Below are 20,014 nucleotides of genomic sequence, written 5' to 3' on the forward strand. Positions count from 1 at the left end.
CGGACATTTCTGGAAACCTTGTGTAGCCTTTCAAGGGCACAGCCAGTCTTGCCAGGCTGTGAACCCAGAGTACGGTCTCATTAGCATTCAGAGGGGGAAGGAACCGTGGGGGACGCCATCCAGGGCATTGGGAAGAGACAGGCTGTGTTTTAATTACGACCTGGACTTTTGAACAAATCCTTTTCTCTGCTTGTCTGAGCCTTAGAGAAAACAACTTGTGGGAGGTGTGCAGCCGGCGGCTGGAGCCACAGGGGCACCCGTACAGCTGTGTACACATCTGGCACACAGGTGGTGGACTGCGTGCGCCTCTTCTCCTTGCACTGCGCTGGGGTTAGGGAGGGTGACGAGAGTCATGGTAGTGGGGTGAGGTTGACCTGGTCTTCACCCAGAAGGGGGCGAGCCGGTGGAGAGAATGGAGAGAGATGGGGCTGTCCCCCACCTTTTCCCCCTCTCCACCCTCCCATCCTGGCCCGTAATCCCCACTGACCGTGACCATCTCAGGACTGGAGCCCCGACAACTCCCGTCACTTTCTCCGGCCTCTCCTGAGTCAACACGGTGGCCTTTCTTTGCGGAGCTCACCCCGACCCTCCCTTCTCCAAGTTGGGGAAAGTTTTAGGAGAGAGGGATGAAATGAAGAAGGGCGGAGAAAGGGGAGGAGATTAACAGGGTGGAAGCCGGGCCAGCACAGATGCAACCACCTGCGGCTGCCTCAAGTGCTTGTTGACTCGCTGGGAGTCTGTTTAACAGCTCCCTTCGGGGAAGGGGAGGAGAAGGAGGGCTCTGGGGACAAAGGGCCTTTGACCAGCCCCTGGAAAGGCATTGATTAGTTTGCTCAGGTTGGCAAACAGTGACTAGGGATGAGGGGCCAGGGAAGAACCGGGTGATTTTTCTGCCTCATGCATCCAGCATCCAGTGAGGGGGCAGGAAGTAAAGGCACATGTTGGGGGGACTGGTGTGCCCTGCAGAGGAGGTTGGATATGGAGCTGGAGATAGGGGGTAGAAGAAGGCAGGGCTGCTGGTTTCCGGAGTTGTGGTTTGGGGCTGTTGTATACCTTGTCGGTGGTGGAAGAGCCACCCTAACCACTTGGACGTCGAGAGGCAGAGGGCGGGCATATCAGGATGGGGGCTATAAGGTGCTCCTGATGGCCGGGGTGAGGGGCTGGTGTGGTGGCCCAAGGACTGGGTTGAGAGGGAGCGGGAGCTCATGCATTCCTGATCCTGAGCTGTGCTGCCATCACCTGCTGGCTGGCCTCTGTCCTGGGAGGCTGTTCGGTCATGGAGTCATGGGAGGCCGCTTCATTCTCTTCCCCCAGGCCTTGGCTCCCTTCACCCAAAGAATTTGAATGGCTTCCATTTTCCTTTGGCCAATCTGTGTGCAGCGCCTCCTTGGGAACCCCTCCTTTGCTTCCTCCTCACCCTCAAAACTCTTCCCTTCTTCAGGATGCTTCCAAGTAGACTTGGAGTCATGAACTCGTACAGCTCCAGAGCTGGGAAGGGATTGTTTTATCAACCAAGTATGGCTTGACGCCTTTCTGTTGTGTATTCACTGGACATTTTGTATTGTTCTTGTATCCCCTTCCCACAGGTAAATCTCTATGGGCAGAGGTTATTTGGTATTTTTTGTTTTGTTTGTTTGCTGTTTCTCTCACTAGTGTGGGAGCTCTGCGGGGTGGAAGACTTGGTTTTGGATGATTTTGTGCCTACAACAGTGCCCGACACCTAATGGACACTCCATGTACAATGGTGTGCGGATGTGAATGCTGCTGGGCGGTGGTTTCTCTTCTTCCTTTCCCAGTTAGGACAGTGTGTGGTGTTAGTGCGAGCTGGGTGCTTCCGAATGAATGAATGGGTGAAGAGAAGAGTAGACGGGTAATTGAATGTGTGAATGGAGATGGGGTTGGCCACACTTAGGCCATGATGGTGGTTGGCCTGTGTATAAGAAAAGGCTCTTCAGTTATTCTGCATTCTCAGCTCCAACATGGAACTTGTTAGCAGAGCAAGGTGGCATCAGCTCTGAGTGGTCTCAGTTGGCTGGTGTGTGTGTCTCTGCGAAGAGAGGAGGGCGTGGAGTTCAATGGACTCTGGCCATTGGTCGCCCCTTGATGCCATCCTCGCCCTACACCATCTGAACTGTCCATGCCTGTTGACCCTCTGGTATGTGAGGACAGAGAGAGAGAGAGAGAGAGAGAGAGAGAGAGAGGCGGGGTGGGGGGGGGGAGGTTTTGGGAGAGATTCTTTTCCCCTGTTGTGCTACTACATAAAAAAGCAAAGGGCAGCCCAGGTGGCTCAGCAGTTTAGCACCACCTTCAGCCCAGGGCTTGATCCTGGAGACCTGGGATCAAGGCCCATGTCAGGCTCCCTGCATGGAGCCTCCTTCTCCCTCTGCCTGTGTCTCTGCCTCTCTCTCTCTGTCATGAATGAATAAATAATTAAAATATTTTTTTAAAAAAAAAGCAAAAAGAAAAAACCCACAAAAACCCCAAACACCTGTTTATTTTGGAGATAGAAAAATGAGTGCTATAATGCATGAATCCCAGAGATATTTTTAGGGTGTATTATCTCTGTGCTTATGCCAAAGGGGTTGACAAAGGCAATTATGTTATCATGAGGCATTTTTACAAAGACATAGATCTGCTTTAAATTTTCATCTGTCCCCAGACTACCCGAACTGTTACTGGTCTGGGGGTTGCAAGGAGAAGGGCTACTTTTATTGGGACCTACTGTGTGGCAGCCCCAGTGCATGGCTCTTTACACATGTTATTTTAGGAGAACGAGTTAGATCAGTGGGTCAAAGCAAATCAATGTTTACTGAGTGTCCACCAGGTGCAAGACGGTATGGGTTATACAACTATTCCATAGGTCTTGTTCTTCAACTGCAGGCATGGGAAAAGCTAAATGATGAGGCAAGATTAAGATGTTTGAAGTCAGCAGTAGGAAGCGATCACCGTAAGGCTTATGAAGCTGGGAGAGATTGGCCTTACATCTTAGCAGCATCCAGAGAAAAGAAGTGCAAAGGGAAGGAATCGTGCCCGTGGTTTTGCAGGCAGTTGTTGGTGTAGCTGGTAGCAGGGCACAGGCCTCTGGATCTCGCTGCTTTTTTGTGTCTTTTTTTTTTTTTTAATTTTTTTTTATTATTTATTTATGATAGTCATACAGAGAGAGAGAGAGAGGCAGAGACACAGGCAGAGGGAGAAGCAGGCTCCATGCACCGGGAGCCTGACGTGGGATTCGATCCCGGGTCTCCAGGATCGCGCCCTGGGCCAAAGGCAGGCGCCAAACCGCTGCGCCACCCAGGGATCCCTTTTTTTGTGTCTTTTTAAAAAAGATTTTATTGATTTTAGTTTTTAAAGATTTTATTTATTTTAGACAGAGTGTGAGAGTGAGCATGAGCAGGGGAAGGGGAGAGAGGAAGAAAGAATCTCAGGCAGGTTCTGTGCTGAGCATGGAGCCGGACCCAGGGCTGGATCTCATGACCCTTAGACATGACCTGAGCCAAAACGAAGAGTAGGGCACGTAAGCAACTGAGCCACCCCAGGTGCCCTGCATTTGGCATCTCGAAACCTTAGCAGGAAGCTACCGAATGACCAGCACAAACATGTCAATCGCCTGAGCTCATATCTGAAAGGGGTTTTCTTTTATTTACCTTAACATTGCTAGTGCCTACTGCTTTGGCTTGGCATAGATGGCTACCCTCTACATGGTCTGTTGAAAATAAGTGAAATAAGAAGTCCTGGGAGAGAGGTTGAATCCATCAAAAGCCACCCTGGGAAGCTCGGATACAGTTTCCGTCTCACCAACCACATTAGGCCTCAGAATGCCCTGCCAAGCTTGCCATACAGATTCACATCCTGGGGTCCCCTCTCCTACAGGCTGATGGGAGTGGGCCTGGACGTCTGTGTTAGAGATCTTTGGTTTGAACAATAAGCTTCCCCAGGGATCCCACCGGGGTGTAGACTACCCTTTGGGAACACCATGTCCTAGACCACGCCGGTCGTGCGCTGGGCTCAGGATACTTCCAGTGCCTCTGCCCCTGCTCTTCTTCAGCCTTGGTGAGGAACACAACTGAATCCTCTGGTTCAGCCCCGCCGGGGAGCACGTCATCTGGATTTCGGGTGTACTCCATTCCGACCGCCCTCACCCTAGCTCTTGGAGTCTCTTTTGCTCTTCTTGACCCAAGGCCAGCTGGGCCCAATCAGACCTTTCTCAAAGACCTTGCTTCCCTCTCTCCCCTGCTGCCAGGCTGTTTGCGGTCAAATGTGGGGGCTGCTTCGAGGCCATTGCACCCAATGAGTTCGTCATGCGGGCCCAGAAGAGCGTGTACCACTTGAGCTGCTTCTGCTGCTGCGTCTGTGAGCGGCAGCTCCAGAAGGGCGACGAGTTTGTCCTGAAGGAGGGGCAGCTGCTCTGCAAAGGGGATTATGAGAAGGAGCGGGAGCTACTCAGCCTGGTGAGCCCGGCAGCCTCAGACTCAGGTGAGTGCCTGGCGCTGGGCGGCAGGGGCGTGGGGGGTGGGATGGGGTGGGGGCTGAGCTGACGGTCTGCATTGCTGTCCCCCTAGACGCCCAGCCCCTAGAGCAGCCCCACTCCGTGGCACAGCAGCGGTGTCTTTGTAAGGTTGGTGGGATCTCTCACTGGCCAGGAATTGCCCCCAGAGTCCATGGTGTGTGACTGTGAACGCTTAATCCACAGGTTCACAAGTCTCTGGGTTAACGGGGGTGACTGCGTCAGCCCGAGGGTCTGCAGGTCACCTGGAATCGGCTGAGCTGGGCTCTAGGCTGCACACCAGGGTTTGGTCTCACTCCGGGGTCCAGGCTTGAGAGGCAGCGGCATGATCTCCTCTTGGCCGTGACAAAAGTGCAAGAAGGCCCGCCCAACCTTGCAAGCGCGTTTCCAGCCTCGGCTCCCATCAGGTCAGCTAATGGCCCACCAGCTAAAGCCAACTCAAAGCTGAACCCCAAAATCCAGGGGGAGGGGACGTACACTGCACGCACCACGAGGGTATAGATACGTGGTACCATTACAGGCAATGATGCCCTGGAACCAATAATTCAGTTTCATAATCCCTGAGCTGCTCTGAGCCTCTGTTAGGGGCTAAGAGAGCTCCAAGATCATATACAGTGGGTTTCAGAAGGCCAGAGAAAGTGAATTAAGTGTCCAGGTTGAGTGTGTGTCTGTCTCCACCGGGTGGGCAGAGTTTGGCTGACTTTGCACCTCCCTTCTGCAAATCGGTGAGAGCCCCTGGCCTTACTGATTCTCGCCCCGACGATCCCAGTGCTCGCAGGCCTCCTGAACGCGGCTCTAACCTCCCTCTGCCCACCTCTCAGCCCTTCGGTGGCGGGAGTGGGGGGCCTCTTAGACCTCCGGCTCTTCACTCGGCCTCCTTGGACTCAGCTCATCAGTGGTTCCCGCTCACCTCCCTACCTTCAGCTTTTGTTCTCTTCTCTCCCACACTTTGGGGTCTTGCTAGCATATTCTTTCAGCTTCTCTCTCGGGGCTCTTTTCCCCAGGGAAGGCTCTTAATCCCTCGTGTGGATGAGTTTGCCCTTCACTCCCCCTCCTGCGGATCCTGCTTTAATGCAGTTGCTTGTCTGGCTGTTTGTTGTTCTTGCCAAATGCTAAGCCCCATGAGGGACGGCATGTGTCTCTTCTACCACTGTGTCCCCAGGGCTTAGCACAGGCCTGGAACATTAGGGGTGCTGGATTAAATCTTTAAGGAATGAGTAAACTCTTGAAACAAAAGCACTGTGGCAAGATGCTCGAGTCCAAGGGCTTTGGGGACAGGTGGGGGTGGGGGTGAGGAGGGGTGCAGGTCTCAGCCTGGCTGCACCCCTTAGAGCGATGTGACTGTGGGCAACTTTCTGAACCTCCCTAAGCCTGAGTTTCCACAACTGTGAAGTCGTGACAGTCATGCCAACCTCATAGTTTTATTTGGGGGAACCAAAGAGAGAATGCAAACCAAAAAGCCTGGCATGCACTATAGGCTGGCTGTGTCTGCTCGTGGTGGGTCTTCATGGGAGGCTGCTTTGCTTCCTTTACCCCCTGTTGGTTCTTCTTGCCTGACTCTTCTTGCAGCCTTAAGTAAGCGGACACCAGGACAATCCCAACTCCTGCTGGGTTTGCCCATCTTTAGCTCTCCCTGGTTTGTTTTGATTTGGAGGCAGTTTCTCCTTTTGAGGAACACTGACACTGACACACTGTCTCCTGCTGGGGTAGTTGAGCCCATTCTAAACCCGACTTCATGGCCCCCACTTGGTATAGGAAGGTCACCTCACCCTGGATTTCCCTGTAGGTGTCTTGCTGTGCCCACCCACTTGGGCCTCCTTCCCAGAAATACTGCAAAATCTTCAGATTCCCAAAGGGCTTAGGTGCTATGGGGATCAGAATGCCAGCATGACCTTAAAGATACGCATACCCAGAGGGACACACCGTTCTTTCTCACATCGAAGGAAGTGCAGTGGCCTTTCTTGGTACAGGATTGTGTGGGGCTTGACTGCAAAGTTATCTAGTTCCCCCTGTGGTAAAGACTCACAGATTTAACTGACTACAGAATTAGCATGAAGCATTAACGTACTGTCCCTCCCCCATGCCACCCCTGTGCAAAGACAGAGAAAAGGCTGGATCTGAGCAGCATTAATAATTAATACAATGTTCAGAGCATGGGGACTGCTAGGAGCCCACTTTTCTGGCCCCATTTTCAGCAGTATGTTCAGTTCTGAGCATTTTCTTTTGAGACTGATGTAAACAAAGTAGAGCTTTCTGGCTCCTTTACGTACACATTCATTTGGTAGATGTACCTTGAGTGCTTGCTTTGTGCGGGCGATGGAGTCCTAGTGTGACTGGCCAGAATGATGTGGGGAGGTGGGGAGATCCCCAAATCATGTCAGATGAAGGAATTACAGATGTTCAGGCCAGAGAAGTAAAGACAACGTGAGGGCATAATTGTTGCCTTCACAAGGTTGGATCAGACCTATTTCTACCTTCAGAGAGCAGAATTTGAAGTTGTTCAATTATTTAGCAAAATCACGGAGTACTTCATTATAGATAGAAAGGTAAAGGCAAGCAATTTGGACTCAACGTTGGGTGTGTGAGGAGGCCATCCTAATTATTAGAGCAAACAAAGAGCAAAATGACTCAAGAGGTAGACCCTCACTTGTTGAAACTAATTTTGGGTGTTGGGAGAGGAGGAGAGTGCTTCTAGAGGAATTCTGTTGTCCCTCTCAACTTGAAAAATCTATCATTGTTTTGCAGCTTTAACCAAAATGATAAAGTCTCAGCCAGAACCCCATATATTTTCCCTCTTTTTGTCAATTATATAAGTATTGCCTGTCTTACATCATAAAATGTTTTGTGTGCCAAATCCTGCCTCACTAACGAGAGGGTAAGTGTCTAAGGAACTGGGTTATGGGTTTTAATTCCTCTGTTCCCTCAACAAAGCTTAGCATGATGCTGAGGGAAGAATAAATGATCAATAAGTATCTAATGAGCTGAATTAAATCTTCAAGGAAAGAAGTCCATCTCATATTGGGGGGTTTACAGAAAGCAAACAATTTAGGACGTGTCCCAGTACAAACACGATTTCTCCTCTCATATCTGTCCTGAGTTCTCTACATATTATAGGTACTTGACAAATATTTGTTGAGTGAATGATGGAATGCGCTGTCATCTTTAACGTTTTTATCAATGATTTGGATGAAGACACAGAAGGCAGGGTTATTCGATTTGCAGATGACACAAACCTGGCAGGGAACGCTGTTGTGGCAGCTGTTACTCTCAATGTTCAGAAAGATCTTGATGAGCTCACAGAATAGCACAAAGTCAGCAAGACGAAATTTAACCACTGGGTTCCAAAATTCAATAGTAGTTATGTGGAACGGGGCCTGTTTTGGTGGAATTCCACACGGGGCTTAGTTGGCCACAAAGCCAGTGGGAGCCTCGAGGAATGCCGTGTTAATAGAGCTATAATGTCCCTAATATGCGATTGTTGCAGTTTTGCATTGCTTAGAGCACATGTACACTATTTGGCCTAATTTAAGTGATGCATTTTAGGACATCACTGACAAACTGGAGAGGGTCTAGAGGAGAGTGATTACCTTCTTGAACAATAAATAAAGAAACTCAGTGTATTTAGTCCTGTGACAAATAGGCTGAGGGAAATAGAGTCATACCCAAGGGTGCAGACCCATGTAATGTAGACGAAATGACAGGTTTTGTTGTCCAGCGTGGGTGCAGACTGGACCCTTTATGACAGGTGAAAAGGCTTGTCTCAATGTTTTAATTATAGTGGGTAGAAGACAAGACCAGTGATCCCTAGGGCCACTTAAATCTAGGATTCTAGAATCTGTGGTCTTAAGGTGCTGACCATTCTGACACAGAAGCAGAGGACACACTTATAGGCCTAAGGGACACCAAATTCAGGGATATTTTGCTGCTGGATCTCTTTTCTGGTGTAGCTAGAGAAGTTTCTTTTATCCTGATCCCTGTTTTGCCAGTGGCCTTCTCAAGGAGGAGAATGGAATTTGTAGCTTGAGTCTGACAATCTTCTTCGGGCTTATTGGGCAGCTTGGATGGCCCAGTGACATTCACCCCTGTGCTCTCCTCCTTGACCAGAGAATCACAGGTGCTCGCAGTTCAAAGGCACATGAAAGGCTCCCCAGTTCACATTCCCACCAGATGCTCATCCAGCCTCTGGCCTGTCTCCAACCATGGGGAGCTCTTGGTCTCACGTTCTGAGTAGGGATTATCAGAACTGTTGCATGGAGCCCCAGTGTCTGTCTCCACATGCAACCTCAACTTCGGCCTTGGTTCTGCTTTCAGGAACTCACGAAATCAGCCCATCTCCCTGATACATGCCAGCCCTTTGCGTTGCAAACGGAGACCCTCATAGTTCCTGGGTCCTCTTTTGTCCTGTCTCATTCTTCTCCATTCCTCCAGCCATCCCATAGAAGAGGCTGATCTGTCTGTAAACATACTGCCATCTCTCTAGAATGTACCATCCAGAAGGGAATGAAATCTTCTGACGTGTGGTCTGAACTAGCACGGTGTTATTACTACTACTACTTGTCATGGACGTCACATTCTATTGATGTGGCCCATGATTTCATTGGCTTTTCTGACCTGGGGTGGGGACAAGGGCTTGGGGACTGATGGTAGGCAACTGTAGCGCCTGTTGGCTGGTCCATGTTGTATGTCTCAGTAATCTATCCCTTTTCCTATTTCGACATCAAAGGTCATCTGACAGTGTCTTGTGCAACAGGTTTTTTTAAAAATTTATTTTTATTTATTTATGATAGAGAGAGAGAGACGGGCAGAGGGAGAAGGAGGCTCCATGCCAGGACCCCGACGTGGGACTCCATCCTGGGACTCCAGGATCGCGCCCTGGGCCATAGGCAGGCGCGAAACTGCTGAGCCACCCAGGGATCCCCTGTGCAACAGTTTTTAAAAACTTTATTTTGAAATAAAATTGTAGATTTACACAACAATTGCAAAGTAAGACACATTGCCATATAACCTTCAACTGGCTTCCCCTAATGTTAACACTTCATATTCATGTGTACATTTTGATAAGTATATCATGTGAACTAAGAAATTAACATCGATCCAGTACTGTTCACTCAACTATATAAACTGAAGTTATTATTCGGTCTCATGAGATTTTCCACCAATGTCTTGCATCCGTCCTAGGATTCAATCCAGGACACCAAGTTGTGTTTAGTTTTTTATGTTATTTTTATGTTAACATTTCCTTTTTCTTCATTTTTGGGACCACCGAGGAATGTCGAGTCAGAACTGCATTTTTTGCCCCTCTGTCTAACAATATCTTTTATATTTTATTTCCTTTTATAGTCCCTTACCATGGACTCAAACTGTGTATTTTGGCTTGTTCGTTCTGGGGTTGGTTTGTTTATAATTTTAAGGTTTTCTTTCTTGAAGACCACCATTTTAGATTGTGCCCAACATTGATCCCTTGGCCATTATTTTCTTGCAAGTTTCAAACCATCAATTCCTCTTACCTTTACCAATTCTCCTTGGCCATAACCAAAGACTAGAGTAGCTGGCCCTGCATTCCTCCCTCTTTTTTCTGAGAATGGAAACTAGTAGCAGGGTAAGGCAGGGCTCTCTTCAGTGCTGTTTTTGTGGAAGGATTTTCCCAGAGGAAGCCCTGAGCCACGAAGTCCCTATCATGAGGATGCCTTCTGCAAAGGAGGTTTTATATTTCAGATAAATACAGCAGTTCCATGGCCTCTGTTTATCCAGTAGTCCAGACTGGCTTGGGAAGGCTTCTACTCCTTCTCGCCTTGTGGTCTACACTCACCTGGCCCTAGCACAGTGCCTGGCATGCAACAGGAGCTCAGTGCATGTTTCCTTGGTGTGTGAATAAATTAACTTTGTCCTGTTCGTATTAGCCTCTGAGGTCCTTGGCGGAGAGGCACCAATCTCCAGTATGGCTGCTGCTTACTGGAGCTGAAGTGAAGATTTCTGACACGTCCCGGAGTTTGGGGATCCTTCTTCCTTCTTAATTTTCCTTAGGATATGGGCTATTGCTGCTTTGGGAGATCCAGATGCCTCTCTAAATGTGCAATACATCTCTTTTCCCTTCTTTTCTGAGTCAGGTTTAGACATTTGTTTTAATTTCCTTCCACTGCCTTGGAACTGATTTAAAAAAAAATCCATTACAGAAGTATTTCTTTCAACCTAACTTGGAACTCTTGTTCTCCAATAAATTAGAGCAGAGAGGTAGTGGTTACCTCATAAGTTTTGGAAAATGCCTGACCATCTTAGAGGATTATCCTTGTCAGTTCATAGTCATGAATTTCAGAATGCAATATTTGAAAGGAAAAGTCAGTAGGAGGTATGAGGAAGTCATTTTCTGAATGGTAGTGTAAAGGGCGTGGGGTCTAAAGTTAGGTCTGCATTTGAGTCTTACCCTGCACTCCTATCAGTGCAGCCTTGGGAAAGTTACTTCCCCTTCTGGGGGACTCTTTCCAAATCAGTGAGAAGTGACCAAGGGCCTGAAACTTGGTCCATGTCCAGTAAGTGGCAGGCATCAATCTTATCTTCTGGTGCAGGGGCTGGGGAGCTCATGGCTCATACACTAAGTTCACCAAAGACCCATCATTTCACAGACATCTTGTCTTCTGTTTTTGCTCTTCTGTTTCAGATGCTCCTGGATAGCTGACCTGGGGCCATCTCGGGGTAGTACACAGAGAGGGCCTGTGATTTTTGAGTGGCTAGGAAGTGTGAACTGCAGATGGACTGAGTCACCCGTGGGCTCACACGTCTCAGAGATGCTCCCCAGTCTCTGAACATTGTAGCTGGTGCTGCATCCAGGAAAGTCCATCCAGGAGGAAACAGTTTTCTGGGATTTAATAGGAAGTTCAAGCAAGAACAGGAAGCATGCATTGAACTGAGTTATCCTTCTTTTATATACTGGGGATCTGAAGTTTAGGGAGATTCTGATTTGAGCTCTTTTGAGTGCCCAAGTATCTTCTTATTCCTGAACGTAACATTTTCTGAGATTTGGTTATCTTGGGGGTGGATCTCTGTGCCTCTTGCTCTGAGGATGGCGGTAGATCTCCCATCTTCAAATGAATTGCTTTTGGAGTGGATTTGCTTCTGTTCTGCAGCCCTAGTCTTTGAGTCCAGGAAGGACACTGAACCTGACAGCTACCTGTTAGTGAACGCACTGTATTCCTGAATAGGCCTGTTAGGATTGCTCTGTTACACACCATAATCTGTTTATATCCTTCTGGGCAGCCACCTTATCAACCTTTAATTCAATACATATTTCTTATAGATGCCTACACTGTCTCAGGCTCTGTGCTAAATGCTGTGTTTTAGTTGCAGGGAAAGAAGGGCAGAGGAGTTCAAGAATACTGAACAATGCAATTCAGAGAAACCTCTCAAAGCCAACCTCGTAATGTCAGGGGAACAGTGGGGCCCTGATAGAAAGTAATATAAGGAAGCTGAGAGCCAGGAAAAAGGGACAGCCTGGAAATCAGTTTTGTCATTCTTTCCTTTAAGAAACAAAAGGGTGAGCCATTAAGAAAACAACAATAACAAAAATCTTATGCAGGTATTAAAATACTCTGATACTCTGATAAATAGTGTAGTTGTTAAAAGACATATTTCAATCATATTTTATATTTTCTTCTAAAGCAGTGTTTTCAGAAGACTCCCCACAGTGTTTTCCAGAAAATTTTTGCTACAGATTGGCAAATATATATATATATATATATATATATATATATATATATATATATATATTTTGTCATAACCTGTTATGCACATTCGTGTGTATGAAATAAAGTTTCAACACTTAGATTGATTTACTGATTACCCTACATGCTGCTGTTTTCTATTCTATTTATTTTTTAATTGTCCTCTTATCTCTATTAATGTCATAACCCACTGATGGATCATGGCCTAAAGTTCAAACAACACCAACTTCTAAAGGCAGTTATTTACAAACCTATCCCCAGGTTTTGGAATTGGTATGGATTCTTCAAATTTCAAGGCAATAACTATGTTTTAATCTTCTCTATATATCCATCTCTGTCAGGTGCTGAGAGTAAGACCAAAGACACAGAAGAGATCATCTGGCCCCAAAGACTTGGCACAGTGCCCCACACAGAGTAAACACACAATAACTATTACCTGCTTTCCTTGTTGTTAGCATTATCAAGGGGACTTGAAAAGCACACATATTTATATCATGACTAACACAAAGATCTTTGTGGATTTATTCATCTGGCATCTCCCGATAGCAAGGAAGAGAAAGCTATAATTGCCGCAGCTCTTTGCCTTGTTTTCAAAATCAAGTCTTGTCTCTTGTTAGTAACACAGTCATGAAACCGACTGCAGAATTATTTGTTGCCTTCAATCTGGGGCTCAGTGCTGCTTTTCTCTTCTGAACCTTTGTCTTCCCGTGTATTTGTTTTGTCTTCATAGTATAGATGGAGAAATAAGGACACAGGATACTTGAGTCAGGGATAAGCCACAGTAAGAACTTAATTCTACCAATTACCAAGTCAGGACACTTGATACTCAGCCTCTGCTATAATTGTGAGTTGAGTAGAGTTTATCTTTCGTGCTTGAAAAGTTACGGGCGATGTACAAACTCAGACAATGCATTATCTCTCTTCCATCGACTGTAATTTAATTTGGGATTTGTGCTCACAATCACTTTAGGAGAAATCATGATTTAAAATCAGTGCATTTGCTTCAGAGAATATTTAATCTGTCATAGTGTGCTGTGTGCATTCATTCCTCTTGCATAATCCCTATAGGAAAAAAATTGGTCAGACGAACAACTGATCATTGTGACGTTCACGTTCACGTGATGCTGTTAATAGGTATTGAGCCCTTACTCTGCACAAAGCATTGCCTTTGGCACTTTATGCAAATTAACTAACTTAACCTCATATCAAGCTGATGTGGAAGGCAATGTTACGATTTTTCCCATCCTATGGATGAGGAAGGTGACCACGGAAAAATTAGTAATTTGTTTAAGTAATTGAAAGAGCCTGGATTGAAACTAGGGCAGCCCGCAGCTCCAGAGCCTGCATCATTAAGCACTATGCTGTGTGGCCCACTTGATTAAAATGTGACATCTATTTTAATATAGACCTCAAAATATTCATAATGTTCTCATATGTTTCACCGACAGTCTTTCCTGGCTGCCTATGGCAGTGCTTCAGCTACTCGGTAGATCTACCTGTGAGACCCCAACAGAAGAACCTTTTCGTATACAATTAAAGCAATGAAAATAAGGTGATTTGAACTAAGTTACACTCCCTTTCAAATCAGACAAAAGTTCACCTTCTGTTCTAACTCCAGATCCTCCTCCATAATTAATCACTATCGCTATACTTCTCATGGGCATCTCCTAAGGAGGTAGGAGGCTTTGAAGGATCCAAAGACAACATGGTGTATAAATATGGAAGTACTTTAAAAGTGCACACAAAAAAATTGCTGGTTTTGGTTTGTTCTGTTTTTATAATTATTCATCAAATTTCAGCTCCTGTGGCCATCTGATGGTTGTAGGAAAAACCAATTGACATTTTTGTCCAGATGAGAGGTATCAGCTGTGTAACCCACAGCCCTCATTAATTAAATGAATAAGAGTACAACAGTGGAGTAAATCAGTAAATATCAAAACTTCTAATACGCTTCTCTGATCTGCTATGTCCTACCATCTGTTATGACCCCACTTTCAGGAGAGATGCACTCAGATATGTTTTTCAAGTAGCAGTGTTGACATTGTGCCTCTATCGACCCATCTTTTTTTTTTTTAAGTTTTTATTTATGAGAGAGAGAGAGAATGCAGGGGGAGAAGCAGAAGGAGAGGGATAAGCAGACTCCATGCTGAGTGCAGAGCCTGACATGAGGCTTGATCCCAGGACTCTGAGATCATGACCTGAGCCAGGACCAAGAGTCAGACACCTAACCGACTGAGCCACACAAGCATCCCTCTATCCATCTTTATATTAGACCCCTTTTGAGTACAAAGCCAGGACTTTGCAATGTGACTAGTAAAGGTTAGGAGTGAAGTCTCTGGCCATGGAGACCCAACCCATGACTTTGACTTTTCATTACCTGAGTGAAATGACCAGAGACTCCTTTTCCTTTATTATCATACAGGAGAGGTTGGGGGAGTAAGTGCAGGGAAGATGCTGATTTTTTTTTTCTTGCACCGGCATTCCGGCCATGCCAATCAACCTTTAGATTTCCAACCCAGAGGTATCACGATGGATCCAAAGATGCTTTAGACCATATTCTGAGCAAAAGGAGGAACCACCTCCAATGTTTCTCTGTACCATGGCATCAGTGACGTAAGAGAAACCCTAGAGTCTACTTTACTAAGATTTGGTGGCATATCAGGCTCTAGCTTTCTCTGAGCACTTTGGTATTTGGTGCTGTAAAAGTATATTGAAAATGAGGCAATTTAAGAACCATTTGGATTCTTACTGGTCCAAATCCAGGTTTGCACACTGGGACCCAGGGACATGCTTCTTTTTTCTTGGTGATGCTGAGCAGGGATTTGAGTTGCATGTGCATGCATATACGAGGTGGGATCAGTGGTCCAAGTTGATATTTAAGGTAAGTGTCAGGAATTTCTTAGGAATCTGTATGGGTGGTAAGGTAGTGCCTTGAACCAACTCAGCATCAGTTCCATGTGTGGGAATTTGCAGAACACCTGCATCAGGCAAAGATGGGTTTGGGGAAGGAGGGGAATGTATAGAAATATATGAGATCTGATCTAATGAGTAAATATTTTGAGCACGGACTATGTAGCAGGCCTGCTATAGGTACAGCTTATATCCCAGTGGAGGGGGACAGTCAATAATTAAATAAGCAATGTGATGCTCTCAAATGAGAATTACTCTTCAACGTAGTCACCCTGTAAGACCTATTCTACTTACATATTTTTAAAAAATACTTTGGGCTTCTATGGAATGGGTCTGGAGTATTTAGATGGGCTAGGGTTTACCTGGGCTTCTGAGATTTTTTGCCTTTTTTTTTTTTTTTTTTTTTTAAAGCTCCCTATGTGAGTCTAATGTTCAGCTGAGGTTGAGACCCACCGCCCCAGCAGAAGGTGAAGCTCAGGGGGTCAGGGTTGGGGCACCCCAATCAGTGTCTGAACCCAATGACAGAGCTTTGGGGTCAAACCAGGGAGATTCAGGAATTAAACCAGAAGGCCGCTGTTTTCCTTAGAGTGAGCAGGGCTGTGAGATTTAGCAAACAAAAATCTAGTTAAATTTGAATTTTAGATAAACAATGTTTTTTTTTTAAAGGATGTCTCCTGAAATATAAAATTATTGCTTATCAGAAATTCAAAATTGGGATCCCGGGGTGGCTCAGCAGTTGAGCGTCTGCCTTTGGTTTAGGGTGTGATCTTGGGGTCCCAGGATTGAGTCCCGTGTTTGGGCTCCCTGCATGGAGCCTGCTTCTCCCTCTGCCTGTGTCTCTGCCTCTCTCTCCCTTTCTCTCTCTCACATGAATAAATAAATAAAATCTTAAGTTTAAATTTCTTTTTTTTTTTATGTCTCCTCTTTAGTTAACTGGCAGCTCTTAGATAGAGAGAGACAGTCTGGTTGGTGGGTGGAAATGAACAGCTGGTGGTTGGTGCTGGAGGCTGCAAGGGTGTACAGAAGGTTGGTTGGTAGATGGGAGGTAGATGGGGAGAAGCCTAATTCTGGCCCAGGGTCCTGGTTCCCTCGCATTTCCCTTCTGGGCGCGGGCTTGGCAAGTTGCGGGGGGACACCAAGGTCAGGGAGGTAGGGACTGAGAATGACCCGTTACCCTGGCAACTCCCTCTTGCTGCTGGCTCACAGCGCCCAGGACAGCCCAACTAGGTGATGGGCCGTCGGTTTGCTATTCCCTGGGGTGCACCTGTTCCCTCTGAGCATGGCCGAACAGTCGGTGCCACCAGCCCAGGGTGCAGCCTGGGCCTGGCCACCACCTCCGCGCCGCTCTCCGGGCTTCAAAGGCCCTTTGGAGCCGGACGAGGGCGGGTGCAGAAGCACACCCGGCCAGCCAGCAGTTTGATGAGAAAATGCAGATAAAGAGCCTGGCGGTGGGGCCATATGTTCCCCATAATCTCCAAAGCCGTCACTTCAATTAGAGCCTCCCCTGAGTTCTAATGCCCGATCCTGAGTAAACAAGCCGCCCTGAAAGAAGAACTCGGTTTCCAATTAAAAGTGTACTAACATTTCTCCTTCCCTTAATTCCCGCGGAGCAAAGCCCCGCGCGGGGCGGAGGCGCACCCGGGTCGCGGCGAGGTCGGCCCGGTCCCCGCTGCCAGTTCCCAGGTGACGTCAGGCGGGCCCGGGATTAGGGCCCTCCCCGCACCCCCCCGCCCAAGCCGGGGACTTAATTAAAAGTAATGCCACGGTAAATCCGCCCGTCGCTTCTGGTGGAGCCGGGCCTCCGGGCCAGGCGTGCAGAGAGGGCTTCCGAAGCAGGTGCTGGGGATTTGTGTACTTGTGTGTGTGTGTGTGTGTGTGTGTGTGCATGCATGCATGCATGCAGGCTCCTGTGTGTTGCAAAAGGGAGGGTCATGCGCTTGGTTTTGGGGGGATGGAGATGACCTTCACCTCCCCCCCCCTCGGGGCCTTCCCCACTCTGCACAGCTCAGAGTGCCACCTGTCGCCCGGCTTTCCTTCTGGCTTGGTTCGGGTTTGGCCCTGCAGGGCTCTGTGCATGCTATGCTCTGCGGATCACTGCATTTGCCCCTGACCCTGCCGCCCACCCCACCTCCTCTCTCTGACCTGCCCCAACCCTGAGAATCCTGAGAGCATGAATAAATGGTAGCCAGATGTAAGGTTCTGTAAATGACTGGAGAGCACCTGCAGGCGGGGGGGAGGAGGGTGGCGGCTCCTGGCGGTCCTCAGGAGCTCTTCAGAGTGCTGAATCTGAACCCGCAGGCCCTCTAAAACTTGGTTTCCGTTGAATTTCTCTGTTTTCAGCAGAACTGCTTGAAAGTTGCCTGGTTTCGGATGGGAGAGTGATGGATAGATTAACTTTCTGGCCTACTCTCCACACCAGTGAAAGAATGAAAGAATTGAAGGCATTATCTGAAAAATTCCAGAAACATCAACAAGCAGAAAATCCTGGCTAGATCATTCAAATGCAAATGCTTTTTCCTTCTTTCATGAATTATCTGCCGGAGTAATTACTTTAGTTTTTAGTTAGGCCTTGCTGGTGAAGACCTCAGAGAATTAGTCTCACTAAGTCCAGGGCTGTTGGTTTATTCCGTACTGTCTGATTGATGCTCACTAAATTAAATTGAGGCAAGTTCAACAAACATCTGAGGGCCTGTCAGACACTGGGCTAGATACTGGTGAGTACAAGAGAAAGGGGAAAGACCTCTGGGTTACAGAACCTACACGAAGGTTCTTCAGTGGAGAAGAAACTCCTGTAACAGAATAATTATAGTAGGGGCACCTGGGTGGCTCAGTGGTTGAGGATCAGCCTTTGGCTTGGGGCATGATCCCCAGGGTCCTGGGATCAAGTCCTGCATGGGGCTCCCTGCATGAAGCCTGCTTCTCCCTCTGCCTGTGTCTCTGCCTCTCTGTGTCTGTCATGAATAAATAAATAAAACCTTTTAAAAAAGAATAATTACAGTAAAATATAATCTGCATGATTCAGTAGAGACACAAAGGGTTAGGATCACAGAAATGGGATCAGTAATTCTCCCTTGGGGCATGTGTCTATATTTTAGGGCAGAGGGATCAGGGTACTCTTTGGAAAGTACTTCACAATGAATGTGGAATTGCAGCTGGGTCTTGGTAGAATAGGTCATTTTCAGATGATGAGAGGTAGATGAGTAAGTTGTTAGAAACAGTGGTGTAGCTTCATGTGCTCCGTTGCAGAAGTAGGGTTGTGTTCCACTATGGCGGAAGGAAGGCTGGGATGTAGGGTTGCTCGGGGGGACTGAGACCCTGTGGTGCTGAGGTGAGTGGCAATGGATGCCAAAATGTGAAGGGTTTTGTGCATCTTGGATATATTCTGATGTTTAAAGGGAATCTGTCTAGAAGTTTGTAAACACAGTTGTGAAGCTTCTCAATTTGTGTTTCCAACAGAGGATTATAAAGGGTGGAGCAGAGTTGGGGTAACATTGCAGAAGTGGGGAGCTGGGCAGGAGGCTACTGAAATGTTCCCATGAGACACGAAGCCTGAACTCAGGCACAGATTAGGGAGGGGTCTCAGAGAATTCATTCTTTTATTTATCCATTCAACACCTAGTGAATCCCTACATCATTCCAGGCATTGTCCTAAGTGCTGGGGATATGATAGTGAACAAAATAGCAAGCATCTGCCACTGGGGAGCTTAAATTCTAGAATTAAGCGATGTTAGGGAGAAAAGTAGAAGTCAAGGGTGACTTTGAGGTTTTTAACCTGTTTGAATGGTGGTAGCACAAACAGAGATAGAAGTTCAGTAAAGAAAGCTCTAGATAATGGACTCAGCTGGTGCATGTTGAGTTTGAAGTTTTTTGTAGGTGATGTAGATAAGGACATCTGGTGGGCAATTGGACGCATCTGTCTTGGGTGCAAGCGGGAGGTCAGAAATTTGATTTGAGAATCACAGAAAAAAAATGAAGGTTTAATACTAGGCAGTCTCTTCACTGATGTAGTTGTCAGAGTTCACATGGCTATGGGAAAGCAAATAAATGAAACAAGCAACAACAAACATCAAGTAAGGGCAGTGGTTCTCAAAGAGTATGCCAGGACTAGCAGCATCATTGTCTGCTGGGAATGTGTTAGAAATGTGAAATTTTTTTTGGAAGATTTTATTTACGTATTTGAGAAAGAGAACACAGGGTGGGGGGGAGCAGAGAGGTTAGGGTCAAGCAGACTGTCTCCTGAGCGTGGAGCCTGAGCTCAGGACCCTGAGATCATGACCTGAGCTGAAACCAAGAGTCAGACCCTCAACCACCTGAGCCTTGAGTTGCCCAGGTGACCCTAGAAGTGCGAATACTTAGGTACTACTCAGATCTATTGAATCAGACACTCTGGGGGTAGGAGGCAGAAATTGGAGTCTGTCGCCCTGTAAAGCTTGAGAAGTACTGAAGAAGAGTCCATAGAGCTTATCAGATACAAGTCATCATGATTATAGCCTTAGCATGAGCAGTGGGCATCTGTACTTGTTAATGACCATTGTCTGCAGAAATGGATCTAAATCTCCTCTAGGGACAGCGATCGATTATTCTGATTTTAGTAGGGAATGTGTGAACCCAGACCCTAATCAAGCCCTGAAGTGTTATGTAGTGATTCCCAACTTCCTTTTTTTCCTTCTAGAATAATCCTATGACATCGTGGGGGCTTTTACCTTGTCCCATCCACCTCAGATTCTGACCAATACGGTCTTATGTCTGTCCATATTTTTGCTGTATTCCTAACCACACTGTGAATGGATGGAGATGAAAGAACCTGGGCATCAGATGCATTATGGACAAAACAGTTTCTGAAATTCCTTTTGATCCTGTGGAACAAATGACATACACATACACA

General features: G+C 46.9%; 1 protein-coding gene across 1 annotated transcript in view; it reads left to right on the top strand.

The window, feature by feature from the left end:
- The window catches only part of LMX1A (LIM homeobox transcription factor 1 alpha), a 149,331-nt gene that overhangs the window by 98,987 nt on the left and 30,330 nt on the right, over positions 1 to 20,014 (top strand). Inside the window, exon 4 of the mRNA XM_072757389.1 lies at positions 4,241 to 4,473. Coding sequence (XP_072613490.1) covers positions 4,241 to 4,473 — 233 coding nt within the window. The remainder of the gene's footprint in view (positions 1 to 4,240; positions 4,474 to 20,014) is intronic.

This window comes from Vulpes vulpes, chromosome 5 (genome assembly GCF_048418805.1).
Source record: "Vulpes vulpes isolate BD-2025 chromosome 5, VulVul3, whole genome shotgun sequence".
In the NCBI taxonomy this organism is placed as follows: Eukaryota; Metazoa; Chordata; class Mammalia; order Carnivora; family Canidae; genus Vulpes; species Vulpes vulpes.